This window comes from Equus caballus, chromosome 13 (genome assembly GCF_041296265.1).
Source record: "Equus caballus isolate H_3958 breed thoroughbred chromosome 13, TB-T2T, whole genome shotgun sequence".
Taxonomy (NCBI): domain Eukaryota; kingdom Metazoa; phylum Chordata; class Mammalia; order Perissodactyla; family Equidae; genus Equus; species Equus caballus.
In genome coordinates, this window is record NC_091696.1 from 30,637,042 (window position 1) to 30,660,796 (window position 23,755).

A 23,755-nucleotide genomic window follows, 5' to 3' on the forward strand; every position below is an offset into this window, starting at 1 on the left:
TTAGGGTCAGGGCATCGGCGAACACAGAAAGAGCCAAGGCCATCATCCACATCTCTATATTTATATATTAGATACAGGCACAGGGGGTGGGCAGGGGCACTGGGCTCTCCATGGGCCCCCATCTCCACTTCTGTTCACCCACACACAGAAGCAGCGGGGAGTGTTAGATGGGGCAGCTTTGGGAAAGGGGTTCAGGTCCAGGCCCTACTCCTCAGGGATACTAGTCCTTGAGTCTTAGGAATGTTCCTTCAAGGAAAATGGGGTGGGGTTTTAATGAGGTGAGTCAGGCAGGGTTTGCCCTGAATCCCTACTCAGTGTCCCTCATTCCCCATCCCCCACTGCCCCTCAGTAGGTCCCGGGGCAGCCAGAGCTGTGTGATTCCAGAAGTACCAGAGACTGGGATAGCTGGGGTAGACGAAGGCAGAGCAGCAGAGGGGAATTGCTTTGGGGCCACCTGAGCCTCTCAGGTCCTGGGAGTGGGGGGGATGGAGGGAACCTTGGCCTGCCTGAAGTGGGAGGCCTGAGCAAAGCAAGGGGAGGGGGCCAGGCCCACCCTCTGCCCTGACCTGGGCTGCCGGGGTCTGGGCTGGGCGCAGTGTCCATTTTCTAACAGTCCGGCAGGGGAGGGACAGTCAGGAGGCAGGGCCTAAACAAAAAGGCAGGCCGGAAAGGAACATTAGCACCCACAAGAGGACCTGCCAGAGCCCTGACCTCAGATTTCTCATTTCATCCTCACAGGTAAGTGGGATGTGTCTCGGTTTCCTTATCTGTAAATGGGGATGACATTAGTACCTATCTCAAGGTACTGCTATAAGAATTAAATGAGTTAATACATGTCAACCTCTTAGAACAATGCTTAGTGCTCTGTGTTTGCTCTCCTTATCAAGACTGTCTCCAGGAAACAGAGGCAGAGAGAGGTGAGGTGTCTTGTACAATATCATGGAGCTCTTATCAAGTGTCAGAACTAGGGTTTGAACCCAGGTGTGTCTGCCTTCCTTCTATCAGGCCACAGCTGGCCAAAGACAGAGAGGAGACTAGAGGAGGAAAAGAGGGCAGTGTGTGTGGGTGCAGGCACATCAGGGTCCCCCAAAGGTATGTGAACTGCTGACCTGGGCACCAGGTGTGAAAAAGCATCTGGGTCAGGCTGGGTGCTGCTGGCTCCTCCCACAACAATGACTGCCCCACCTGCCTCTCTGCCCATACTGGGAGAGCCAAAATCTGGCTCTGTTCCTCAGACAGGTGAGAGGGGCCATCAGTGACCTCCGAGGGTCTGCAATGGCTATTGGGGCTGGAGGATGCAGGGTGTTAACAGGCGGGAGACATTTGGGGCTGAGATAGAGGAGGAAGGACATGAAGAACTGGCGGACCTCAGGTCTGGGCCTGGGCAGGCTCTGGGCCCTTCTGTTGCCACCATACACATGGATCGTGGGCGTGAGCAAGCTTGTGACTGTATGGAGACGTGTTGGGGACCCTGGTATCAGGGTGAATCTGTGCGTGGGCGGTGGGGAGCACTCACCAGGCCCCAGGGAGCAGAGGCATCTGTCTAGGTTAGGGGGCCTCCAGCACCCCAGGCTGGAAGCGGGCTGTTTCCTGGAAGATGAGCTCCTTCAGCCGCTCCTTTGGTAGATCATCCAGCTCCATGTCAAAGGTGAAAGGTTCTTCCGCCACTGGCTGGGGTGGCAAAGAAGTAAGGCTCAGGCCAGGTACTGAGGGTCCCTACCCATCCACCTATCTGCCAGCCCTGCTCCTGGTGGCTGACCCACCTCATCCGTTGGGTCATAGTACTGCTCCAGGTAGGGGTGAGCCAGCGCTTCCTCCACTGTGATCCGTTTATTGGGGTTAAAGGTCAACATCCGGTCCAGTAGGTCAAGGGCTAGTGAAGGGCAGGAGTCAGGGGTCAAAGGGAAGGCCAGAGGAGCTCCCAGAGGCATTACTTTGTTTCTCCATGGCCAGGGGCTTGTCTACTCAGGCAGCTTCTGGGCTCACGTACCCTCCTGTGCACCTAGTTTTTATCCCACATCAGCCCCCATGTTTCTCTCACCTTTGGAGTCTGACTTGGGGAAAAGCTTGGCCCAGGCCACCTTGGTCTTGGAGGGCAGAGACTGTAGGTAGTTTCGAGCCTTCATGTTGATGATACAATTCAGGTCCTCCTGGGATGGGGAACCAAGGATACCTGTGGGTAAGGCAGGTGATGGTGAGAAATCTCCTCTCCTTTCTGGGAACAGAAGGACCGAGGAACAAGAGCCCCCACCAATCAATTCCAGGCCCTGACAGTTCCCGCCCAGCCAATACTATGGTGGTGAAAAGCAAGGGGTCTGGATTCGGGCAGTCCTAGGTTTAAACCCCAGCTCCAGCACTTCCTAAGTGTGGGGTGTAGACTTGCTTTTCCCATCTATCAAGTCGGGATGGTATCTATACCTCACTGAAATACTGTGAGATGCTTTACAGGCTCCATACGTGATGGTATCCCTGATTCAATTCCTGAAGACTCGCTCACCCTGACCCTAAAGAAATCTCACTTCTGATAAACTAATCTCCCTCCCACTCCACTGGCCAGGCCCCTCTCACCCAGAATGTGGTTGAGCTGGTCCAGGTAGTGCTTGCCAGGGAATATGGGCCGGTTGGAAAGCATCTCAGCCAAAATGCAACCCACAGACCAGATGTCGATGGACTTGGTATAGCCCTGGGGAGGAGGAGAAAGTGGTGGGCTCCTGGACCAGCCTCAAAAGGGCCCTGTTGTTTGGGCCAAGCTACCACCCCCAACCTAGATTCAACGACAGCCAGGAAGGCAGAGGGCAGAGGCCCAGAAGAGCTAATGCTCAGCTTCTTTCCAGAGCCCAAGGACTAGAGTAGTGTGACCAGGCCCAGGGGGTAGACTTCCTGCATCATGGGACTCAGTGCCTGGCTCAGGGGTGGCTCCAGCGCTTTCTAAAAGGGATCTGGCCCCTTCCCTTCAGAGGTGGTGAACCCCATACCTTGGAGTTAAGCATGATTTCTGGGGCCCGGTACCAGCGAGTGGCCACGTATTCTGTCAGGAAGCCGGTGTGGTCGTGCTCAGGATCGGCGATCCGGGCAAGGCCAAAATCGCAGATCTAGAATCCAACCCAGGCTGCTAAGCTTGGTGTTCAAGGCCGCCCCAGCCCATGTAATCGTATTGCCATGCCTCTGCCCATGCTGTTCCCCTTGCTTGTGATACTCTCCTACCCATGGGGGCTACTGGTCACCTTCAAGCCCCAGACGCCGGGGGAGGAGGGGACAGGCACCTAACCCTCTGACCTTAAGGTCACAGGTGGTGTTGATGAGCAGGTTGGAGGGTTTTAAATCCCGGTGGAGCACGTTGGCTGAGTGGATATACTTGAGGCCCCGAAGGATCTGGTAAAGGAAATAGCAGATGTGGTCGTTGCTCAGCTGCTGGCTTTTGAGCAACTTGTACAGGTCTGTCTCCATCAGGTCCTGCACAATGTAGCTGAGGATGGCACCGGAGACCCCCCGGGTGGGGGTAGCAGGAGGCACTTGGTTAAGAAGAACAGGTTCTGGTGAGCAGGCTTCACATCTCTTCCAGCTGGCACCCCTGGGACTCACCAGATGAGCCCACCCACATGAGGGGCTGGGCAAGGCCAGTGCTCAGCAGCGTGGCTCAGGGCCTCAGCTGATGACCCTGGGCAAAGCACTTCAGCTCTCTGGCCTCAGTTTCCCTACTGGGAAAAGAGGGATAATAAACTGCGGGAGGCAGGAGAACTGCACCGTTAAGAGCAGTAGTTCTGGAGTTAATCTGCCTGTGTCTGAGATCCCCACTCCACTGCTCACGGGCTTCAGGACCTCAACCTGTCTGCACCTCCATTTCCTCATCTGTAAAGCAGGGGGAAGAACCGTTCTTGAGAGAGTAGTTGTGAAGATTAGAGGAAATGACCTGTGTAAAGCAGCCAGCCCCGTGCTTGCCACATTGTAAATGATCAGCAAACATGAACTGGTATGGCTATGGTAAATGCCTGAGCCACATGGCTGTTGAGAAGGTTAAATGAGATAATGTATGAACATCATCTGGCATGCAATAAATGTTTGCTTAAAAATAAATGCCTGCCTTATGGGAATGGTTTGTGCAAGACAAATGAGGAGAAACTCCCAAGAGCACACTCCTACTCAAAGAGTGCTTAGACACACATCAGAAGATGGAGGAGTAAATGTCCTTTTATACTTTAGGAGAAAACAAAGGTTAAACATAAATAAATAAACGTCTTTTGGCTTGTCTCTGAAAGAATAAGTCAGGATTGTCGTTTAGAATCAGCCTCAAAAGGGCCTTCTGAGAACATCTGGACCAACCCTGCTGTTTTACAGATGAAGAGGCCCAGCAAGATGCAGTGACTTGGTTACAGTCACACAGCAAGCTGGGGGTGAGCGTGGAGATTTCCTGCCCACAGTTTGTGGTGGGGACTGCAGACACTGCAGTACAAATCCCCACTCTTGGGTGGAGGACTGGGAGTGAGGAGGTGGGGGTGGGGAGGTGGCGGGTGTTACAAGCTGCTAACAACAGAGCCAGGCAGGAAGTGGACAACACGCCAGGAAAGCGATTTGGGGGGAGGGCTACGAAGGCAAGGCTGTCCCTCCCTGGGCAAGGTTCAAGTCCACAGGTAACTGGGGTGGGGCTCTGGGCAGAAAGTCTCAGAGAAAGAAGGACAGGTTCTCATCTAGGGGAGGGGAGGTGGCAGCGGCAGAAACACTTGATTTCAGGCCTTCTGAGCCTCAGGGTGCTCATCTTTGAAATGAAGCTGATTGACCCATCTCGTAGGGCAGTTGGGAGGTAGAATAAGAAATGTGAAAGCACTTGGCATGCACTGCACCTGACTCATAGTAGGTCCTCAAAAAAAGACAGCTGTCTTCCTTCCAGTCTGAGGACCCAGAGAGGAAAGAATCATCATCTGTTAAACAAGAACTGACTGTGGGCAGAGGCTGGATTACGTCACAGAATTGCAGCGGTCAGAAGACAAAGCTCCCATAGAGACCATCTTGCCCAGCCCTCACTGAGGCAGAGCAGAGAGAACGGACTTGCCCAAGGCCACACGGCATGGCTACAGCAGGCCAGGATTCATCTGAGGCCTCCTGGTCCTCTTACACTCTGTGGCCTCTTTTCTGCTGGAAAATTTCGTGTACTGGGTTTGTTTTGGAGGGTGGTAGGGAACAAGGAAACAGAAAGAAAGCCAACATTCTCCCAGCCCAGCTCTGAGGCTGTGCCCGGCCAGCCATCTGGCCAAGGTGAAGGATACACATCCCTCATGGCTTCCAGGGTGGGTGCCCGCAGAATGTCTCGGATGCCAATGACATTCTCATGGTGGAAGCGCAGCAAGATCTGGATCTCCCGCAGCGTGCGCTGGCAGTAGGTCTGATGCTCGAAGGGGCTGATTTTCTTGATGGCCACTCGAGTCTTGCGCACATGGTCGTAAGCTGAGCTGAGAGGGACAGAGAGGTGGTGTCGGTGTGGCCTTACAAAGGGGGAGTCCAGGCCTGGTGGCCCCACCCAGGCCTTGGCAGGGAGAGAAGGGAGCAGGAGAGGGCTGTGGCCAAGTCATAAACAATGCTGGTTCCTTCCTGCTATGAAGGCCTGGGATCTCCAGGGAGAAAGCCGGGGACTAGCCAGGCAGCCCTTCAGTGACTTCACAAACAGAGGAAGAGACTGACCGACCACTGGCTTCCCTTCTCCTCAACCATTTCCATTATAGTTGCCCTGACCCCTGATTCCATCCCCATGGGATGGGCTCCCTCATCCCAACACAGGTCTAGGAGGTGGGAGATGAGTGGAGGATGTACAGTGAGGCAAACACAGTGAGAAGGAGGGAGTCATAGGAGGAACTGGAGAAAAGGGATAAGGCAAGCACTGGTGTCAGGGTGAGAGACCCAAGCAGCAGAGCTGTTCCCGGATGAACAAAGGCCCAGACCACACAGTGGGGCTGGGAGAACTCACAGACCCCTCCTGGAAGTTGCAGGGAGGCACTGCCGGACCCCTCATAGCTCACTGGGCCCCTGGCCCCCGGCCCAAAGCCCTGCCCCATCCTGCTCAGCCCTGAGCTCTTCTCTCCCAAACTCCTTGGCAGGCCTCACTGGGGGGGAATCAAAGCATCCTCTCCCCCAAAGAAGGGTCCTTCGCTGATTCTCCACTTCAGGCTATTTCCTCCCCAAGAATACTTAACTCTCTTCGCCTCAGTCCGTGTCTATAGAGTGCCCAAGGTCCCCACAGCTCCCACACATCTACGTACTCAGATGGCCCTCCTTCATTCTAGAATAGTCGTTCAAAGCCCCCAAGCCCTCTCTCCCTCGAATACGCTGCGCCCCCTCCCCCAGGAAGCACTCAAAGGCCCTCGCCCTGGGACGCTCTCCAGTCTCCAAGAGCCCCTGCCTCTTCGGGATGCTAGGAGTCTCGACGGCTCAGAGAGCACTCAGCACCCCTCCCTGCCCCCTCCCGCGGGGCCCCCTCCCCCGGAACGCCCCCTCACCTGACCATGCCGTACGCGCCCTCGCCGATGTACTGCAGCTGCGTGTACCGCGGGCCCACGTCGAACGGCTGCCCCTTCACTACTTCCACTTCCCCTGGGACCCCCGGGCCAACCCCATCAGCTCCCCGGGGCTCCCCGCCCCCGCCCCCCTGAGCCGCCGCCGCCGCCGCCGCCGCCATCTCCACTCCTCCCCTCCCGCCGGCGGCCCCGCCCGAGACCCCGCCCCTTCCCGCCCGCCCTGTCACCCGCGGAGCCGCGCGCCAGGCCCCGCCCCCGCGCGCCCCCGCGCGCCCTGCGCCCGTCTTGTGACCCGCGCGCGCCCGGTTTTCTCGCCGCTAATGCCGTGGTCCCTCGCACCTGCCGGCTCCGTCTGTTCCAGTCAAGCTAGAAGCTCCCCAGGGCCGTCTTGAGACGGTCCAGACTCTCCCCCTGAATGTAGAACAGCCAGTTGGGCCGCCGGGTGACCTCATCCCGAGCCATCCAGCAAGTGAGTGCTGGAGCTGGGACCAGGGCCGGGTTGCCGAGGAGCAGCCCAGAACTCGAGATGGAACCCTAAGGGAGCCCTCACCAGCCCTCTGAACTTCCTGAGCCAGGCTCCGCCCGATGCTCAGTGATCCTATCCGTGTTTCACAGTAGCTGTAGGAGATGGCTTCTTCACAGGTGTAGCCTGCCTTTCACCGATGAGGAAGCTGAATCCCGAGCCCGGGCTGGTGGCTTGGAGCCACTCAGACAACGGAGAGCTGGAGAACCCAGGGTCCATACTCCCAGCCTGATGGGTTTTGGACAGAGGCCTGCGGGAGTGGGCTAGGGATCTGGCCTCTGCCGGCAACGGAGCAGTGCCTGTACCCCCAGGACAGATAACCCCAGCCGACCTTTACATGGAAAGCAGGGGAGAGGCAAGAAAGCTGCATGCAAAGTTGACTGGGTTTGGTTAAACTGCACTATCACGCTTTTCTCGAAAACAGCAAAATAGGTAACATTTTTGTTGTCCTTGTATTGGGCAACACTGGAATCCTGTCAAGATCATCTTTTGATCCTGTGCTGCACTTCATAGTTCACACCATACTTTGACCTTCAGTTTCTTCCTTAGGACAACCCTACAATAGAGGTGTCGTCTGATTTTCTTAGCTGGAGGAGCAGGGTTCATGTCTGTGTTGTTCATTACTGTACACCACCCCCCAACCCCCCTCCCCCAGGCCTGGCACCTGGACGCGCAAAAATTTTGAATGAGTGAATCAAGTTTTATGGAGGGAAATTAGAGTTGGGGCCTCTAACTTGGGTAAGGTCACTGTAATAAAGACAGAGCTGAGACTCATAATGATATCTTCTGACACACAGGCAGAGGCTCTTTTTAATTCCATTGCCATCTCTCAGAATCATAGACTGTTAAAACTGAAGAAAGGGCCCTCGGAGAGCATCAAGTCCATCCCCCTCAGTTCGCAGTGAAGATGTGAGGTGGAAGCTTCAGAAAAGCACGTTTCCTAGGCTTCAGTAAGTAATCATGTTGTTTTTTTCTCCCTGAGAAGCTGGGAGTTGGTCCTTATATGCATTACAGATCAAGAGACAAAATGGACCAGTAATTATGATTCTGAAATTGCTCATAATTAGATCTATGGCCAGGCACTCTAATTCAGATTAATGAGGCTGAGTTGCTGGTTCCCAATAGCCCATAAGTCAGTGAAGGTTCAAGAGGTGCTAATTAGATCAATGTTTTTTTAGTTATTCATTTGGTAAGATATTGAATGGCACTGTGTACAAAGCTCTGAGCTAGGCGCTGTGGCTGATGAAAGATTACTATGTAGTATGAAACAGTGGTGAACAGCAAGAACGCTCTGGAGCCAGATTACCTGGGTTAGAATCCCTTTTTTGCTACTTACTCGCTGTGTTACCCTGGGCAGATTACCCACTGGCCTCTCTCCATATGGAGTTTCTAATCTATTGAAGAGAAATATGCACATACATAAATCAATTTAATATAAGATACATGGATGTAATAAATGGTGTGTGAACTCAGAGGGGATGAGATCATTCTTTCTAGAGAGTGAGGAGGGAGTAAAGGAGGAGATGGCATTTGTGTCATTGAAAAAGAAGTGGGGTTTCAGAAGTTTGGGGTAGAAGAAAGGCATCAAGGAGAAGGAGCAGCATGAGCAGCCAGATTGAGGAAGGCCTTGGATTCTGGCAAGGGGTTTGGATATTAGTAAGCAGTAAAAGCCTTTGAGGGACTTTTGCCAGACCATTTTGCAACTGTGGGAGAGTATAGTGACTCAGAGAAAACACCCTGGAGTTCAGCATGGAGCCAGGTTTCCTGAGTGGGAGTGAGTTTCCCGGCATAGGAAAGGCTGGTGTATCCGGAGGGGTGCCTGCCGCCTCAGCCGGTAGCCAAGTCTCATTAGAGGAGTGTGGCTGAGATTCCCCTCTAGTGGCTGAGATTGGTACTTCCAGGAGATTGGACTGGGATTTCTTAGTCCCTTTCATAGATTCACATTCAACTTAGACTGAAGAGCTATTCTGTGCCAGGCACTTTTATGTACTTTATCTCCTATCATCCTCGCAGAAGACATATAAAGTAGATACTATGAACACTTAACAGAAAAAAAAAATCAGAAGCTTGTGAAACTACGGGGTTGGAAGGAGCCCTGGGAATCATTTCCTCCATCAGGTAGGTCGTTACCTCACAGCTCGCTGCATTATTACAGTTTTTGTAATGGCTCCTATTAGGTTTAGCTCTATCCTCTGGGTCTACCTAGACTAAGTTTTAAGCCAGTTCTTGTCTGTTTGTGATGTCGAGGTCACAAGAGAGGCCAGTGGGTAATTTGCCCAGGTAACACAAGTGAGTAGCATTTGAAGGGAACAAATGACCATTCCCGTTTCAACTAACTCAGCTAGCCAGCAGAGACAGAAGGCAGCAAATGTGCAGGAACAGGGGTCAGAACACATGTAGTAATTTATCAAGATTTAAGTTACTGGCCTTTTTTGAAAATCAAAAAACATCTGTTACAGTTTTCTTGTAACACTTCTTCATATGTTAGAGAACAGCTATGCCCAAGCATCTCTCCTCTGGTATAAGCATTCTCCAGCTGATCCCTTCTCTGAAATCTTTGTGGTCAGCTCTGCCTGCCCGCGCTGGGCTCCTTCCCTGGGCTGTCCTTCTCACCAGACTTCTTTCTCTACAATGTCTCCCTTAGTCACTTCATCACATTCCTGTGGTGTCAACTTTTTCCTTTATGTAAAATCTCTCTCCTTAGCCATTGCCTTTCTTCCTACTTCCAGTTCCAGAGTTTCAGTGTTTGCTGGATAGCTTTAGTTCCCTTGGAGGCTGGCTGATACAAAAAATTCGGCATGTCCAATGAAAGTCTCCCTTTTTAGTCCCAAACCTTTTTCTCTTCCAGACTCTATTTGCTTCAGGACCATTACCATTCTCTCAGAGTTGAACCTTGTTGTTTTCTCATTTTTCAATTTTTCTCCATATCTAGTCAACTCCTTGTCATTTCATGACCATAATATTTCCTGAAGCCATCCCCTCTACTATTGTTCCAACTCTAATTGTGTATATATTTTTTTACTTTTTAAATAATTTCAAAACTTACCGAAAAGTTGCAAAAATAGTTCAAAGAATTTCTCTATACCCTTCATCAACACTCATCAACCTGAATGTTAACATTTTAAATAAACACAGTACATTATTAACATCAAGACGGTAACTTTTAAAAATTTTTTTATTGAGTTAATGGTAGGTTACAATCTTGTGAAATTTCAGTTGTACATTATTGTCTGTCAGTCGTGTTATAGGTATACCCCTTCACCCTTTGTGCCCATCCTCCAACCCCCCTTTCCCCTGGTAGCCACTAATCTGTTCTCTTTGTCCACATGTTTAAATTTCTCATATGAGTGGAGTCAGGCAGAGACTGTCCTTCTCTATCTGGCTTATTTCACTTAACATTATTCCCTCAAGTTCCATCCGTGTTGTTGCAAATGGGACAATTTTGTTCTTTTTTACGGCTGAGTAGTATTCCATTGTATATATATACCACATCTTTATCCAATCATCAGTTGATGGGCACTTAGGTTGCTTCCACGTCTTGGCTATTGTAAATAATGCTGCAGTGAACATTGGGGTGCATAGGACTTTTGGAATTGCTGACTTCAAGCTCTTTGGATAGATACCCAGTAGTGGGATGGCTGGATCGTATGGTAGTTCTATTTTTAGTTTTTTGAGGAATCTCCATACTGTTTTCCATAGTGGCTGCACCAGTTTGCATTCCCACCAGCAGTGTATGAGGGTTCCTTTTTCTCCACAACCTCTCCAACATTTGTTGCTATTTGTTTTAGTTATTTTTGTCATTCTAATGGGTGTAAGGTGATATCTTACTGTAGTTTTGATTTGCATTTCCCTGATGATCAGCGATGATGAACCTCTTTTCATGTGCCTATTGGCCATCAGTATATCTTCTTTGGAGAAATGTCTGTTCATGTCTCCTGCCCATTTTTTGATTGGGTTGTTTAATTTTTTTTGTTGAGTTCTTTATATATTATGGATATTAAGCCTTTGTCGGATGTATTACTTGCAAATATTTTTTCCCAGTTAGTGGGTTGTTTTTTTGTTTCAATCCTGTTTTCATTTGCCTTGAAGAAGCTCTTTAGTCTGATGAAGTCCCATTTGTTTATTCTTTCTATTGTTTCCCTTGTCTGAGAAGACATGGTGTCCGAAAAGATCCTTTTAATACTGATGTCAAAGAGTGTACTGCCTACATTTTCTTCTAGAAGCCTTATGGTTTCAGGTCTCAGCTTTAGGTCTTTGATCCATTTTGAGTTTATTTTGGTGAATGGTGAAAAAGAATGGTCAGTTTTCATTCTTTTCCACGTGGCTTTCCAGTTTTCCCAGCACCATTTGTTGAAGAGACTTTCTTTTCTCCATTGTAGGCCCTCAGCTCATTTGTCGAAGATTAGCTGTCCATAGCTGTGTGGTTTTATTTCTGGGCTTTCAATTCTGTTCCATTGATCTGTGCACCTGTTTTTGTACCAGTACCATGCTGTTTTGGTTACTGTAGCTTTGTAGTATGTTTTGAAGTCAGGGATTGTGATGCCTCCAGCTATGTTCTTTTTTCTCAGGATTGCTTTAGCAATTCGGGGTCTTTTGTTGCCCCATATGAATTTTAGGATTCTTTGTTCTATTTCTATAAAGAATGTCATTGGGATTCTGATTGGGATGGGGTTGAATCTGTAGATTGCTTTAGGTAGAATGGACATTTTAACTATGTTTATTCTTCCAGTCCATGTGCATAGAATGTCTTTCCATCTCTTTATGTCATCATCCTTTTCTTTCAGAAAAGCCTTGTAATTTTCATTATATAGGTCTTTCACTTCCTTAGTTAAATTCACCCTGAAGTATTTTATTCTTTTTGTTGCGATTGTGAATGGTATTGTGTTCTTAAGTTCTTTTTCTGTTAGTTTGTTATTAGAGTATAGAAATGCCACTGATTTATGTAAATTGATTTTATACCCTGCAACTTTGCTGTAGTTGTTGATTACTTCTAAAAGTTTTCCAATGGATTCTTTGGGGTTTTCTATATATATAAGATCATGCTGTCTGCAAACAGCAAGAGTTTCACTTCTTCCCTCCCTATTTGGATTCCTTTTATTCCTTTTTCTTGCCTGATTGCTCTGGCCAGGACCTCCAGTACTATGTTGAATAAGAGTGGTGATAGAGGGCATCCTTGTCTTTTCCTGTTCTCAGGGGGATGGTGCTCAGTTTTTGCCCATTGAGTATGATGTTGGCTGTGGGTTTGTCATACATGGCCTTTATTATGTTGAGGTAGTTCCCTTCTATCCCCATTTTGTTCAGAGTTTTTATCATAAATGGCTGTTGGATCTTATCAAATGCTTTCTCTGCATCTATTGAGATGATCATGTGGTTTTTATTCCTCAGTTTGTTGATGTGGTGTATCACGTTGATTGATTTGTGGATGTTGAACCATCCCTGTGTCCCTGGTATGAATCCCACTTGATCATGATGTATGATCCTTTTGATGAATTGCTGAATTTGGGTTGCCAAAATTTTGTTGAGAATTTTTGCATCTATGTTCATCAGTGATATTGGCCTGTAGTTCTCTTTTTTCGTGCTGTCCTTGTCAGGCTTTGGTATCAGAGTGATGCTGGCCTCGTAGAATGTGTTAGGAAGTGTTCCATCTTCCCTAATTTTTTGGAATAGCTTGAAATGGATAGGTCTTAAATCCTCTCTGAAAGTTTGGTAGAATTCCCCAGGAAAGCCATCTGGTCCTGGGGTTTTATTCTTTGGGATGCTTTTGATTCCTGTTTCAATCTCTTTCCTTGTGATTGGTCTGTTCAAATTGTCTGCTTCTTCTCGAGTGAGCTTTGGGAGATTGTAGGAGTCCAAGAATTTATCCATTTCCTCTAGGTTATCCATTTTGCTGGCATATAGTTTTTTGTAGTATTCTCTTATAATCCGTTGTATTTCTGCAGAGTCAAGACGTTAACTGTAATAGAGTTAATCTACAGATATTTTTCAGCTTTTTGTCTCACTAATCTCCATTTTCTGGTTCAGGATCCAATTCAGGATCACATGTTGCATTTAGTTGTTATGACTCCATTTCCTTTAATCTGGAACAGTTACTCTGTTACTTAGTCTTTTTTCTTTCTTTCTTTCGTGACTTTGACCCTTTTGAAGATTACCAGCCAGGCCAGTTATTTTGTAGAATATGCTTCACTTTGGGTTTGGCTGGCGTTTCCGTGCGATTCCTCATTTCCCTCTGCCTCTGTTGTTGTACTCCGCTGTAACTATTGTACTGACTAGTCTCCTTTCCTTCAGGCTTCTTCCTCCTCAGAGATGCCTAAAACAGCTCTCATGAGGTTTGTATTAAGCAGGAATCTTTCAGTAACAAGTGGTCAAAGACCCAGCTCAAACCAACTTAAACAAGAAAGGAAATTTCTTGGCTTTCTTACTGAAAGGTTTAGAGGTAGATATTAAGGCACAGTTGGCTCCAGGGACTCAAACAATGTCATCAGGACTTAGGTCCCATCTCTGAGCTTTGCTTTCTTCTGAATTGGTTCCATTCTCAGATGGTTCCTCTCATGGTGGCAAGATGGCTGCCAGCAGTTCTAGATTCGTGTCTGATTTTTTTTTTTCCAGTAACTCCATCAGGAGGAAAAGCTCATCTCTTTCTGTCTCTTTGTCTCTGTCTCTGTCTCTGTTTCTTCCTCTCTCTCTCTTTCTTGTCTCCTTGTAACTAAAGCCCCATCCTCGATTCCCATTGGTTATTGGTTCTGTTTGGAGCCTGTGCAAATCCCTGAACCAGTCAATGTGGAATTTGGAGTTTAGTTATCTCTACTTGCATGACATGAACAGGGCTGGGGGAGGGATGGTTTTCCTAAGGAAAATTGGGATGCTATCCCCAGAAAGTGTTGAGCAGGCAAAACAGCAGTGTCCATTACAGTGTTTCTGTTTAGAAATTCTTTTTTTTTTTTTTTAAGATTTCATTTTTCCTTTTTCTCCCCAAAGCCCCCCAGTACATAGTTGTATATTTGTAGTTGTGGATTCTTCTAGTTGTGGCATGTGGGACACCGCCTCAGCATGGCCTGATGAGCAGTGCCATGTCCGCACCCAGGATTCAAACTGACGAAACCCTGGGCCACCAAAGCAGAGCATGCGAACTTAACCAGTCAGCCACAGGGCCGGCCCCTGTTTAGAAATTCTTTTTTTTGTTTAGAAATTCTTAATGCCCCCCATTAACTGCCAAATGAAGTCCAAATTCCTTCCCAACATCCTAGGCCTTACTTACTTGGATCCAAATCTATCTTTTCAGGCTCCTTATCTAGATGAAGCTTTTGCTCTAGCCACACTGAATTTCTCAGTGGCTTGCATACCACACACATTCCTGCTTCTGCACCTTTGCTTATGCTATTCTGTTATTTGAGATGCTCTTTATATGGGTTTTTTAATAAAAGGAATCCTTTCTATTTGCAAGATTAGCTCAAATACCACTCCTTTATGAGGTCTTTCTTGGTATTCTCCAGCTGCATGTGCCAAAACTGTAGCTCGTATGTCTTAGAGCTAATGTCAAATTTGTGTTATATGTACTCACCTTGCTGTCCCTACTAGGTTGTAAAATTTCTCGAAGGCCGTCATGCTGGTATCTTTACTTTTAAACCCTCCCAAGTATCAAGTAGTGTTTTACACTTAATATTTGTTGAATGAATGAATTTTTGTATTTATATTTATGCCATAGCCTCCACACCCTTCATCAGCTGGAATGCACTTTTCTCGATGAGCTCAGAGTTGACTGTGTTCCTGTTAAAATGCAGTATCCAAAATAGATACCATTTTCTATATGTAGTCTGAGCAGTGGGAGTACAGTAGGAGTATTGGCCCAATATTTTATTCACTTCCACACAAGCCTTTCCCTTAACCCCCAGTCTAAAATATATGCTGTTCGTTTGCCTCTCTCATGGTGTTCTTTTCTTTCATGGAAATTATCACCATTTGTCATTATAGATTAATTGAGAGGTGATGGAGTGGAGGCTGCAAGCTCCCTTCTCTTTCTGCTTCTGTGAATTTACTTCCCAGAGCCATGGAGAGATGAGATGTATTTCCATCAACTGCAGAAGCCTTGATTATATTATTTCAACATACATTTATTGAGTACCTTTGTGCTAGGTAGGCGATAGCTAAACTGAGTGCCTACTGAGTGCTAGATTTTTTTGGGTACGTGATCTTATGTGATTTTCACACCAGCATTGTGAAGTCTCCAGACGCCACCCTCTTTTCACTCACGGGGAAGCTGGACTGGAAAAGTTGGGTGGCTAGCTTGAGACACACATGATAAGTGTCAGGCCAGGGGCTCAAACCTACGCCTGTATGACTTTAGAGTAGAGGCTGTAAATGGGTGTTCCAAGGCCATATTCAGCCTGCAAACGTATATCACTTGGCCTATGTCATCTTGCTTCTCTTTAATATAAAAAAACAAAGTAAAACAAAAATACAGGTTCTGGAATCAGACTGCCTGAGTTTGAATCCTGTCCCCACTTATCAGTTTAACTTCTTCCTCGGTTTTCTTTTCTGAAAAGAGAATGTAGTACTCACTTCATAGGGATGTTGAGATTTAAATGCTTTTATATATGAACCTGGGTAGGTAGCATAACTTTTCTAAACTTTAGTTTTATCAAGTGTAAATTGGTGATAATAAAACTGCTTCTGTCTACTTCACAAAGTTGGTACGTGTGGTAAACTTTTGGAGGTTTTTGAACATGCAGACCTTAAAACTGCAAAGGATGTACAGATGTTGGACATCTCTTATCATTGGAGACACCTCACTAAGTGGACACAAATTTTTATTGTTTTTAAAATTAGGATATTAATTACATTCAATAAAACCCACCCATTTTAAGTACATATACAACTTGATGAATTTTGGTAGTTGTATACAATCACCTTAGTCAGGGTATAGAACAATTTCTTTTCTTTCTTCTTCTTTTTTTTTTTTTTTTTTTGAGGAAGATTAGCCCTGAGCTAACTACTGCCAATCCTCCTCTTTTTGCTGAGGAAGACTTGCCCTGAGCTAACATCCATGCCCATCTTCCTCTACTTTATATGTGGGATGCCTACCACAGCATGGATTGACCAGCGGTGCCACGTCTGCACCTGGGATCTGAACCAGTGAACCCCGGGCCGCCGAGAAGCAGAACGTGTGAACTTCACCGCTGTGCCACTGGGCCAGCCCTAGCACAGTTTCTTTAAACTAAAAAGCCCCTTTCCAGGGGCCGGCCCCGTGGCCGAGTGGTTAAGTTCGTGCGCTTCGGTGGGCCAGGGTTTCACGGGTTCGGATCCTGGGCGTGGACATGGCACTGCTCGTCAGGCCATGCTGAGGTGGTGTCCCACGTGCCACAACTAGAAGGACCCACAACTAAAATATACAACCATGAACTGGGGGGATTTGGGGAGAAAAAGCAGGAAGCAAAAAAAACAGCCCCTCTCCAGTGATTCTCTCCTCCAGGCAACGGTTGATCTACTTCTGTCACTCTAGTTTTGCTTTTTCTAGGATATCATATAAATGGAATCATATAGCAGGTGGCATTTGTGTTTGACTTCTTACACTCAGATAATACTTTCGAGATTAATCTATGTTCTTGTGTATACTAATACTTCATTACTTGAAATCAACTTTTTTATTGAGATGTAATTCATATCTCATAAAATTCACTATTTTAAAGTGTACAATTCAGTGACTTTTAGTGTGTACTCAAGGTTGTGCCACCATCACCACTATCTAATTCCAGAACATTTTCATCACCCCAAAAAGAAACCTTGCGGGTTTGGATCTTGGGCGTGGACCTACACACCGCTCATCAAGCTATGCTGTGGTGGCGTCCCACATACAAAATAGAGGAAGATTGGCACAGATGTTAGCGAGAATCTTCCTCAAGCAAAAAGAGGAAGCTTGGCAGTAGATGTTAGCTCAGGGCCAATCTTCCTCACCAAAAAAACAGAGAGAGAGAGAGAAGAATGTGTATCTGCTGCTGTTGGGTGGAGCATTCTATAGATATCTGTTAGGTCTGTTTTGTGTTTAGTGTTGCTCAAGTCTTCTCTTTCTTTGTTGCTCCACTGCCTCATTATTCTGTCCATTACTGAAAGTGGAGTGTTGACATCTCCAGCTGTTGTTGAATTTTCTATTTTCCCCCTCAATTCTGTCAGCCTTTACTTCGTATATTTTGAGGCTCTGTTGTTGTTGTATATATGATTATAATTGTTATATCTTCCTGATGGGTTGATCTTTTTATTATAAAATGTCTCTGTTTATCTGTAGTAACATTTTTTTGTTTTAAAGTCTATTTTCTCTGATATTAGTATAGCTTCTCCAACCTTCTTAGGATTGCTTTTTAGATGATGTATCTTTTTTCCGTCCTGTTACTTTCAACCTATGTATCTTCTGATCTAAAGTGTGTCACCTATAGATTATCCGGTCTGACAATTTCTGCCTTTTGATGGGATTGTTTAATCCGTTCACATGTAATATTATTAATATGGTTGAGTTTTCATCCACCAGTTAAATTTTTGTTTTCATATATGTCTCCTGTCTTTTTTTCTTTCTTCTTCCTTTACTGCTTTCTTTTGCTTTAAGTAAATATTTTCATGTGTAATATTTTCCTTGATTGGGAGCTGAGGGGAGAGGGAGCTCTGCCTTCCTGGCCACACCTACTCAGAGTGGAGTCTCCCTCAGGCTAAGCTGGTGGGGAGGGAGGGAGGAGTCTGGGAGGGAATTGGTTGTGGCTCAAATGCTGCAGACTCTCCGTATTCTTACCAAGTTTTAGTGGATTTTCTTGAATAAATCTTTCTTCATTGGCTATATGCCATTAGGACAATTTCCAGAGACTTTAAGGTTATTTTGTTTTGTCTTGTTTTTAAATAATTTTCACCAGCTTTGCTTGTTTTTCTGGGGTGTGGGTATGTAGAGCTCCTCACATTGTCATCTCAGAGCTTTGATCTCCCTCAGCTTTCCTTTTAAGCTTTTTGATTAGTCAACTGTTCGCCTTAACAGCTGTCCACTACCTCAGGCAGCTGCGAAGTTAAAACACTTGCCTGTAAATGTTTTTGACAAATGACCCGTAGGGAGAAGCATTTTCACGATGGGCAAGCTCCCTGTGAAGTCAAATACAGACAGCCTTGTAAGTGGGATCTCCGAAGGACCAAACACACAGTGCCAGTAATGACAGTTGTTTTGGAATAAGACTTGGACAGCCCTCCAGCTCCATTCTGTTCCCTCCAGTGGCTGCCAGGTTGCACTGGGAATGTGGGTTATTTTCAAGGTTGCAATAGAGCTGGAGGCGGGGGACAGGACTCGGGCAAGTTAAGATGTCATAAAACACTGTACTTACCAAAATTCAGCCATTTTCCTTGTATAAGCGTTCCCCAAGTTGCTGCAAGTCTTTGGTCACTTTACAGAGTTTTGAAAAAGCTGATTGTGACAATTTTTGCAAGGGTTTTCATTGCTTATATGTAGGAGTGAATTTTCATAAGTCCTTTCCTCTGCCACTTTTGCTGACACCACCAAAATGAACATTTTTTTTCTTTTTAAAGATTGGCATCTGAACTAACATCTGTTGCCAATCTTTTTCTTCTTTTCTTTCCTTCTTCTTCTCCCCAAAGGCCCCCAGTACATAGTTGTATATTCTAGTTGTGCGTGCCTCTGGTTGTGCCGTGTGGGACGCCACCTCAGCATGGCCCAAAGAGTGGTGCCATGTCCGCGCCCAGGATCTGAACCCATGAAACCCTGGGCCGCTGAAGTGGAGCGCGGGAACTTAACCGCTCAGCCACAGGGCCGGCCCCCAAAATCAACATTTAATTAATATTAATGTTCAAACTACTGTAGACTTGCCAAATTCCTGTACTTGTGTGCAGGTTTCTTTATATGGTCTGCAAGGATGTCCTAAAAGACTGTTTCTTCCTTGAAATCAAAGCAGAAAGCAATTAAAGTCTTAAGGTTTCCCCCATCTAAGAGTGTTGTGACCCTGAGAAAAAGGGAAACGAGGTTAATCCAGCATGAGTAGTTCTCACTGCTCCCCCTACTTGGTGTTCACAAATCACCTAGAGAATATAGAACCTAGAACTTTGTCCAAGTGACTAATACCAAAGTCATTGGTGAATAGTTTTATAAATTACTTTTTTAAATTTCTTGAAATTCAGAATGATATTTGCCTGTCCCCAGTACTTTTCATTTTTTCTAAAATTCTCAGTCTGTCTCAATAGTTCCAAAATCATATCTCCAGTTTCTTTCGGCATCTTGGGGGATGGACTGCGCGTAAATCTGGGGTCTTTAACATTTCAATTGACTTAGTGTTCTCTTACCGTTCTTCCCTTCCTGGGAGCTTCAATTTCCTCTGGGCTACAGCCTGAAACTATTTTAATCTTGAGCATCATTCTCCTTATAGAAGACAAACCAAGAGAAAGTTGGGAGGTTCTGCTTTCTCTTGATCATCTGTTAATATTACACCATCTACCCTAAGCAATGGGCCCATTTCTTCCTTCTTCTTGCTCCAAATATAGCTATAAAAGCCCTTTTTGTTGTCAATAGCATGTTTCACAATCTCAGTCGATTCCGAGTTACGCCCATCCTGCTACTATTCTTCTAGGTTTATGTCAGTCTTCCGTGTTTATCCCTGAGTAGGTAGCTCTTCCATCCTCTATCACCGAATATCCTGTGCAGCCACTTTAGTTCCCTTAAGTGCTTCTCCCGTTGCTTCTTTGTCAGGAACTAAAGGGAATGAAGGAGTAACGGGCTTTTTTTGGTTGGATCTTCTTAAAATGATAATTAAAATTACACATATTAGTTTACTATTGCAACATAAAGAGAAAAATATTTAGTACGGGCAATGAGATAATTGTTCATTCATTTAGCATCGAATGATTAATTTAGCATTGTAATAGTCATAGGCATTGTCTTCTTCACACTGAGTACATTAGTACCTAATTACGTACTGCTTTTTCCTTTAGCTTTTGTTTCATTTATCTATTACATAGTGTAACAAACCATCATAATATTTAGTGGCATAAAATAACTTTTTTTTTTTTAATGTTCATTGATTCTGTGGATCAGGAATTTGGAAAAGCCATATCAGGAAGAGCTATACCCTGTTCCATGATGTCTGAGCCTCAGCTCAGATGACCTCGACAGCTTGGGGTGACGCTAACAGCTGGGGTTGGAACAGCTGGGACTGGGGCATCCACTTCCAAGATGGCTTCTTCACTCATATGACTGTCACCTGGGCTGGGATGGGTGAGGACAGGCTCAGATGGGACTGTCAACCACAGTGTCAATGATTGTCCTTAGCAGCGTGGTTGTGGCAGGGTAGTTGGACTTCTTACTTGGGCATTTGAGACTCCAAGAACAAGTGTTCCAGTGAGCAAGGTGAAAACTGCATGGCCTTTAATGACCCATCCTTGGAACATCACTTCCAGCACACTCTTTAGTGAGGCAGTCACAGCCAGCCCAGATTAAGGGGAGGGGCCATAGACCCCACCTCTTGAGGGAGGAGTGTCAAGGAATTTATGGCTTAGAAGAACTGCTTAGCCAACCCATAGACTTGTACACTCAATAAAACGGCTACTGCTTTAAGCTATTAAAAAAAAAGAATTTATGGCCATGTTTTAAAACTGCCTCAGCTTCACAAATAACTATTTACAAATGTGAAGTATATATCCCTGGCCGGAAGGTTTCCAAATCAATGATCAGAAATATTTATTTTCAGCCAATATCTTCTTTTGATCAATTAAAACATCTTCTCATTAAAAAATAAACATAATGCGGGGCCTGCCCAGTGGCGCAGTGGTTAAGTTCACGCATTCCACTTCTGTGGCCTGTGGGTTCGCTGATTCGGATCCCAGGCATGGACCTACCCACTGTTTATCAAGCCATGCTGTGGCAGGCGTCCCACATATAAAATAGAGGAAGATGAGCACAGATGTTAGCTCAGGGCCAATCTTCCTCAGCAAAAAGAGGATTGGCGGTGGATGATGGCTCAGGGCTAATCTTCCTCCCCCAAAAAATAAATAAATAAATAAATAATGAAAAATAAAGAAGCATATGCTTCTTAGAAAAACGCAGACATAGAGAAAGTGGGAAAATTCTTCTTCATCTCAATTAAGTTTATTTATTTATTTTCCAAAGTCACATATGCGCATGTTTAGGAATTCAATGAGGCTTATTATGAAAAACCAGAGCTTCCCGGTTGCTCATCTCCTGTTCCCCAGAGGCACTACACTCAACCCCTTTAACTGATTCTTTTGTATTCTCTATAGGGTTTTTTTTGGCTTTAGGTACTATCTGTTATCATTTTGGAAGTTGAGGCTTTCTTTCATCTCTCACTTTCTGTTATTGTCCGTCCCCGCCCGCCCCCCCTCGTGTTACTGTATCACAGTTTTGGTTACATAGTTATTCAGCTTACATCCCTATAATTATACGTAAAAGTTACCCACAGCTGAACCATGGAGTTACTATGACTACTTCTCTTTTCTTGCACTTTTTGTTTCCCCTTGCCCTGCCACTGAGTTAATGATTGTGTCCTGTTTTTATTATTTGTTTACTTTGTTTGTATAACACTAATTCAATCCTAAACTCTGCCTCGAGGTGTAAATATCTCATTACATTCAAACACATTAGATTTCTATTGGTTTTATTTCCTTTAAGACACCTCTGCAGCCTAATGACCTGCTTCCGTCTGAAGGGTGCTTCTCCAGGCCTGCTGCAGAGCTGTCTCCTCGAGAACTCCCTTCACCATCTACAGGGACTTCGTCATGTCTTTCTTGAGTTGGATCCCTAGTTTCTTGGATTCCATGTCTCCCTCTTTCTTGCTTTAGCCCTTGTTGTTGTTGCTACATTCTCTAGTACCTTGATAAGGGTACATTTTTGAGACTTTGGATGTCTAAAAATATCTTTATTTTACTTTCACACTTAATAGCTTGGGCAAAGAATTCAAGATTGGAAATCATTTGTCCTCAGTATTTGGAATGCCAGCTCTGTCTTCTGGCTCCCATTGTTGACACTGAGAAATCCAGTTCCATTCTTGTTCATGACTATTATAAAACTGTTTTGGGGGCTGGCCCGATGGCGCAGCACTTAAGTGCACACATTCCGCTTCAGCAGCCTAGGGTTTGCCGGTTTGGATCCCAGGTGCAGACATGGCACCGCTTGGCAAAAGCCATGCTGTGGCAGGCGTCCCACATATAAAGTGGAGGAAGATGGGCATGGATGTTAGTTCAGGGCCAGTCTTCCTCAGCAAAAAGAGGAGGATTGGCAGCAGATGTTAGCTCAGGGCTAATCTTCCTCAAAAAAATATATATATATATAAAAAGAAAACTGTTTTGTCTCTCTGGAAGCATGTGGGGAAATTCCCTGGCCCCAGTGTTCTAAAAATCTTGGTCTAGATCTGTTTCCATTCACTGTGTTGGGCCCCATCAATCTAGAAATTCATTCCGTGAGTATTTTTTTTCTTTTGTTGTAGAAGTGTGTATTTTTAAAAAAACCATCACCAGGGCTGGCCCCATGGTGTGGTAGTTAAGTTTGATGTGCTCTGCTTTGGTGGCCCAGGTTTGCAGGTTTGGATCCCAGGAGCGGACCTACACCACTTGTCAGCCATGCTGTGGCAGCGACCCACATATAAAGTGGAGGAAGATTGGCAACAGATGTTAGCTCAGGGCTAATCTTTTAAAGCAAACAAAACAAAACAAAAAACTGTCACCTAGGTCAAGAAGCAAAAGATTGCCAGCATCCCCAGAAGCCCAAGCCCAATCCCAGTCTGGTCCCCACCCTGGAGACGTATTGACCACTGTGACTGTTGTGATGACCATCTCCTTGCCTTGCCTTTTAGTTTTCCCTCCGATGTCTAAATCTCTAAGCAATCCAGTTTAGTTTTGCCTGTATAGGACTTTGTAAGAATGGACTACATATAACATGAAATGTACCAACTTAACCGTTTCTAAGTGTGCAGCTCAGCAGCATTAATGCATCACATTGTTGAGCGACTCATCTCCAGAACTCTTTATCTTCTCAAACTGAAACTCTGCACACATTAAACAAGAACTCTCCATTCCCTCGTCCCCCGAGTTCCTGGCAACCACCATTATACTTTCTGTTTCTATGAATTTGACTATTCTGGTTAACTCATAGAGGTGAAATCATACTACATTTGTCTTTTTGTGACTGCTTATTTCACTTTGCATAATGTCTTCAAGGTTTATCCATGCTGTAGGATGTGAATTTTCTGCTAGAAGAGAGTATTTTATCATGTTACTCAGCTTCAGGGTGTTGTTGGAAAACATTCACACGTTTGAATGTTGATGAAGACATTTACAAATATACATGAAGTGTGATAATTTGTACTGTTTCCTGAGAAGATCTCAGGTTGGTGTTAGTGATGTCATATGATTGAACCAGTTAGAGTATGGGTGAAAAAGTAGAATGTCAGCACGTCAGGATTGTAGCTGATGTTTGAGCATCGTAAGTGGATTTTAAGGAAAAGGAAAACGTTATCAAGGGCTCAGCAATGCCGGAGACATGACCATGGAACTCATTTACTGACACATGCAGCCACCGTTAGGTTACATGCTAGATTTGAGACAGAGCTTATCCTCCTTATTGAAAGGAGGAGATCAGTGAGAGAAAGAATAGAAAACTAAATACTTAGTTCATGGTTTATCATTCTCAACAATTTATGGAAGCTAATGGTGAACATTTGCCTCTAAATATGTGTGTTATAATATTATA

The 23,755-nt window shown here is 45.7% G+C and overlaps 1 protein-coding gene across 1 annotated transcript; it reads right to left on the minus strand.

The window, feature by feature from the left end:
* Window positions 1–40: 40 nt before the first annotated feature.
* MAPK3 (mitogen-activated protein kinase 3) lies at window positions 41–6,687 on the minus strand. Its single transcript, XM_023616039.2, has 9 exons — window positions 6,486–6,687; window positions 5,262–5,444; window positions 3,277–3,466; window positions 2,976–3,092; window positions 2,569–2,683; window positions 2,042–2,173; window positions 1,764–1,873; window positions 1,517–1,671; window positions 41–646 (listed from the first exon to the last, which is right to left on the minus strand). Exons 1-8 carry the CDS (start codon window positions 6,662–6,664, stop codon window positions 1,549–1,551), a joined length of 1,149 nt encoding a protein of 382 aa, XP_023471807.1. The 5' UTR covers window positions 6,665–6,687; the 3' UTR covers window positions 41–646; window positions 1,517–1,548.
* Between the last annotated feature and the right edge of the window lie 17,068 nt (window positions 6,688–23,755).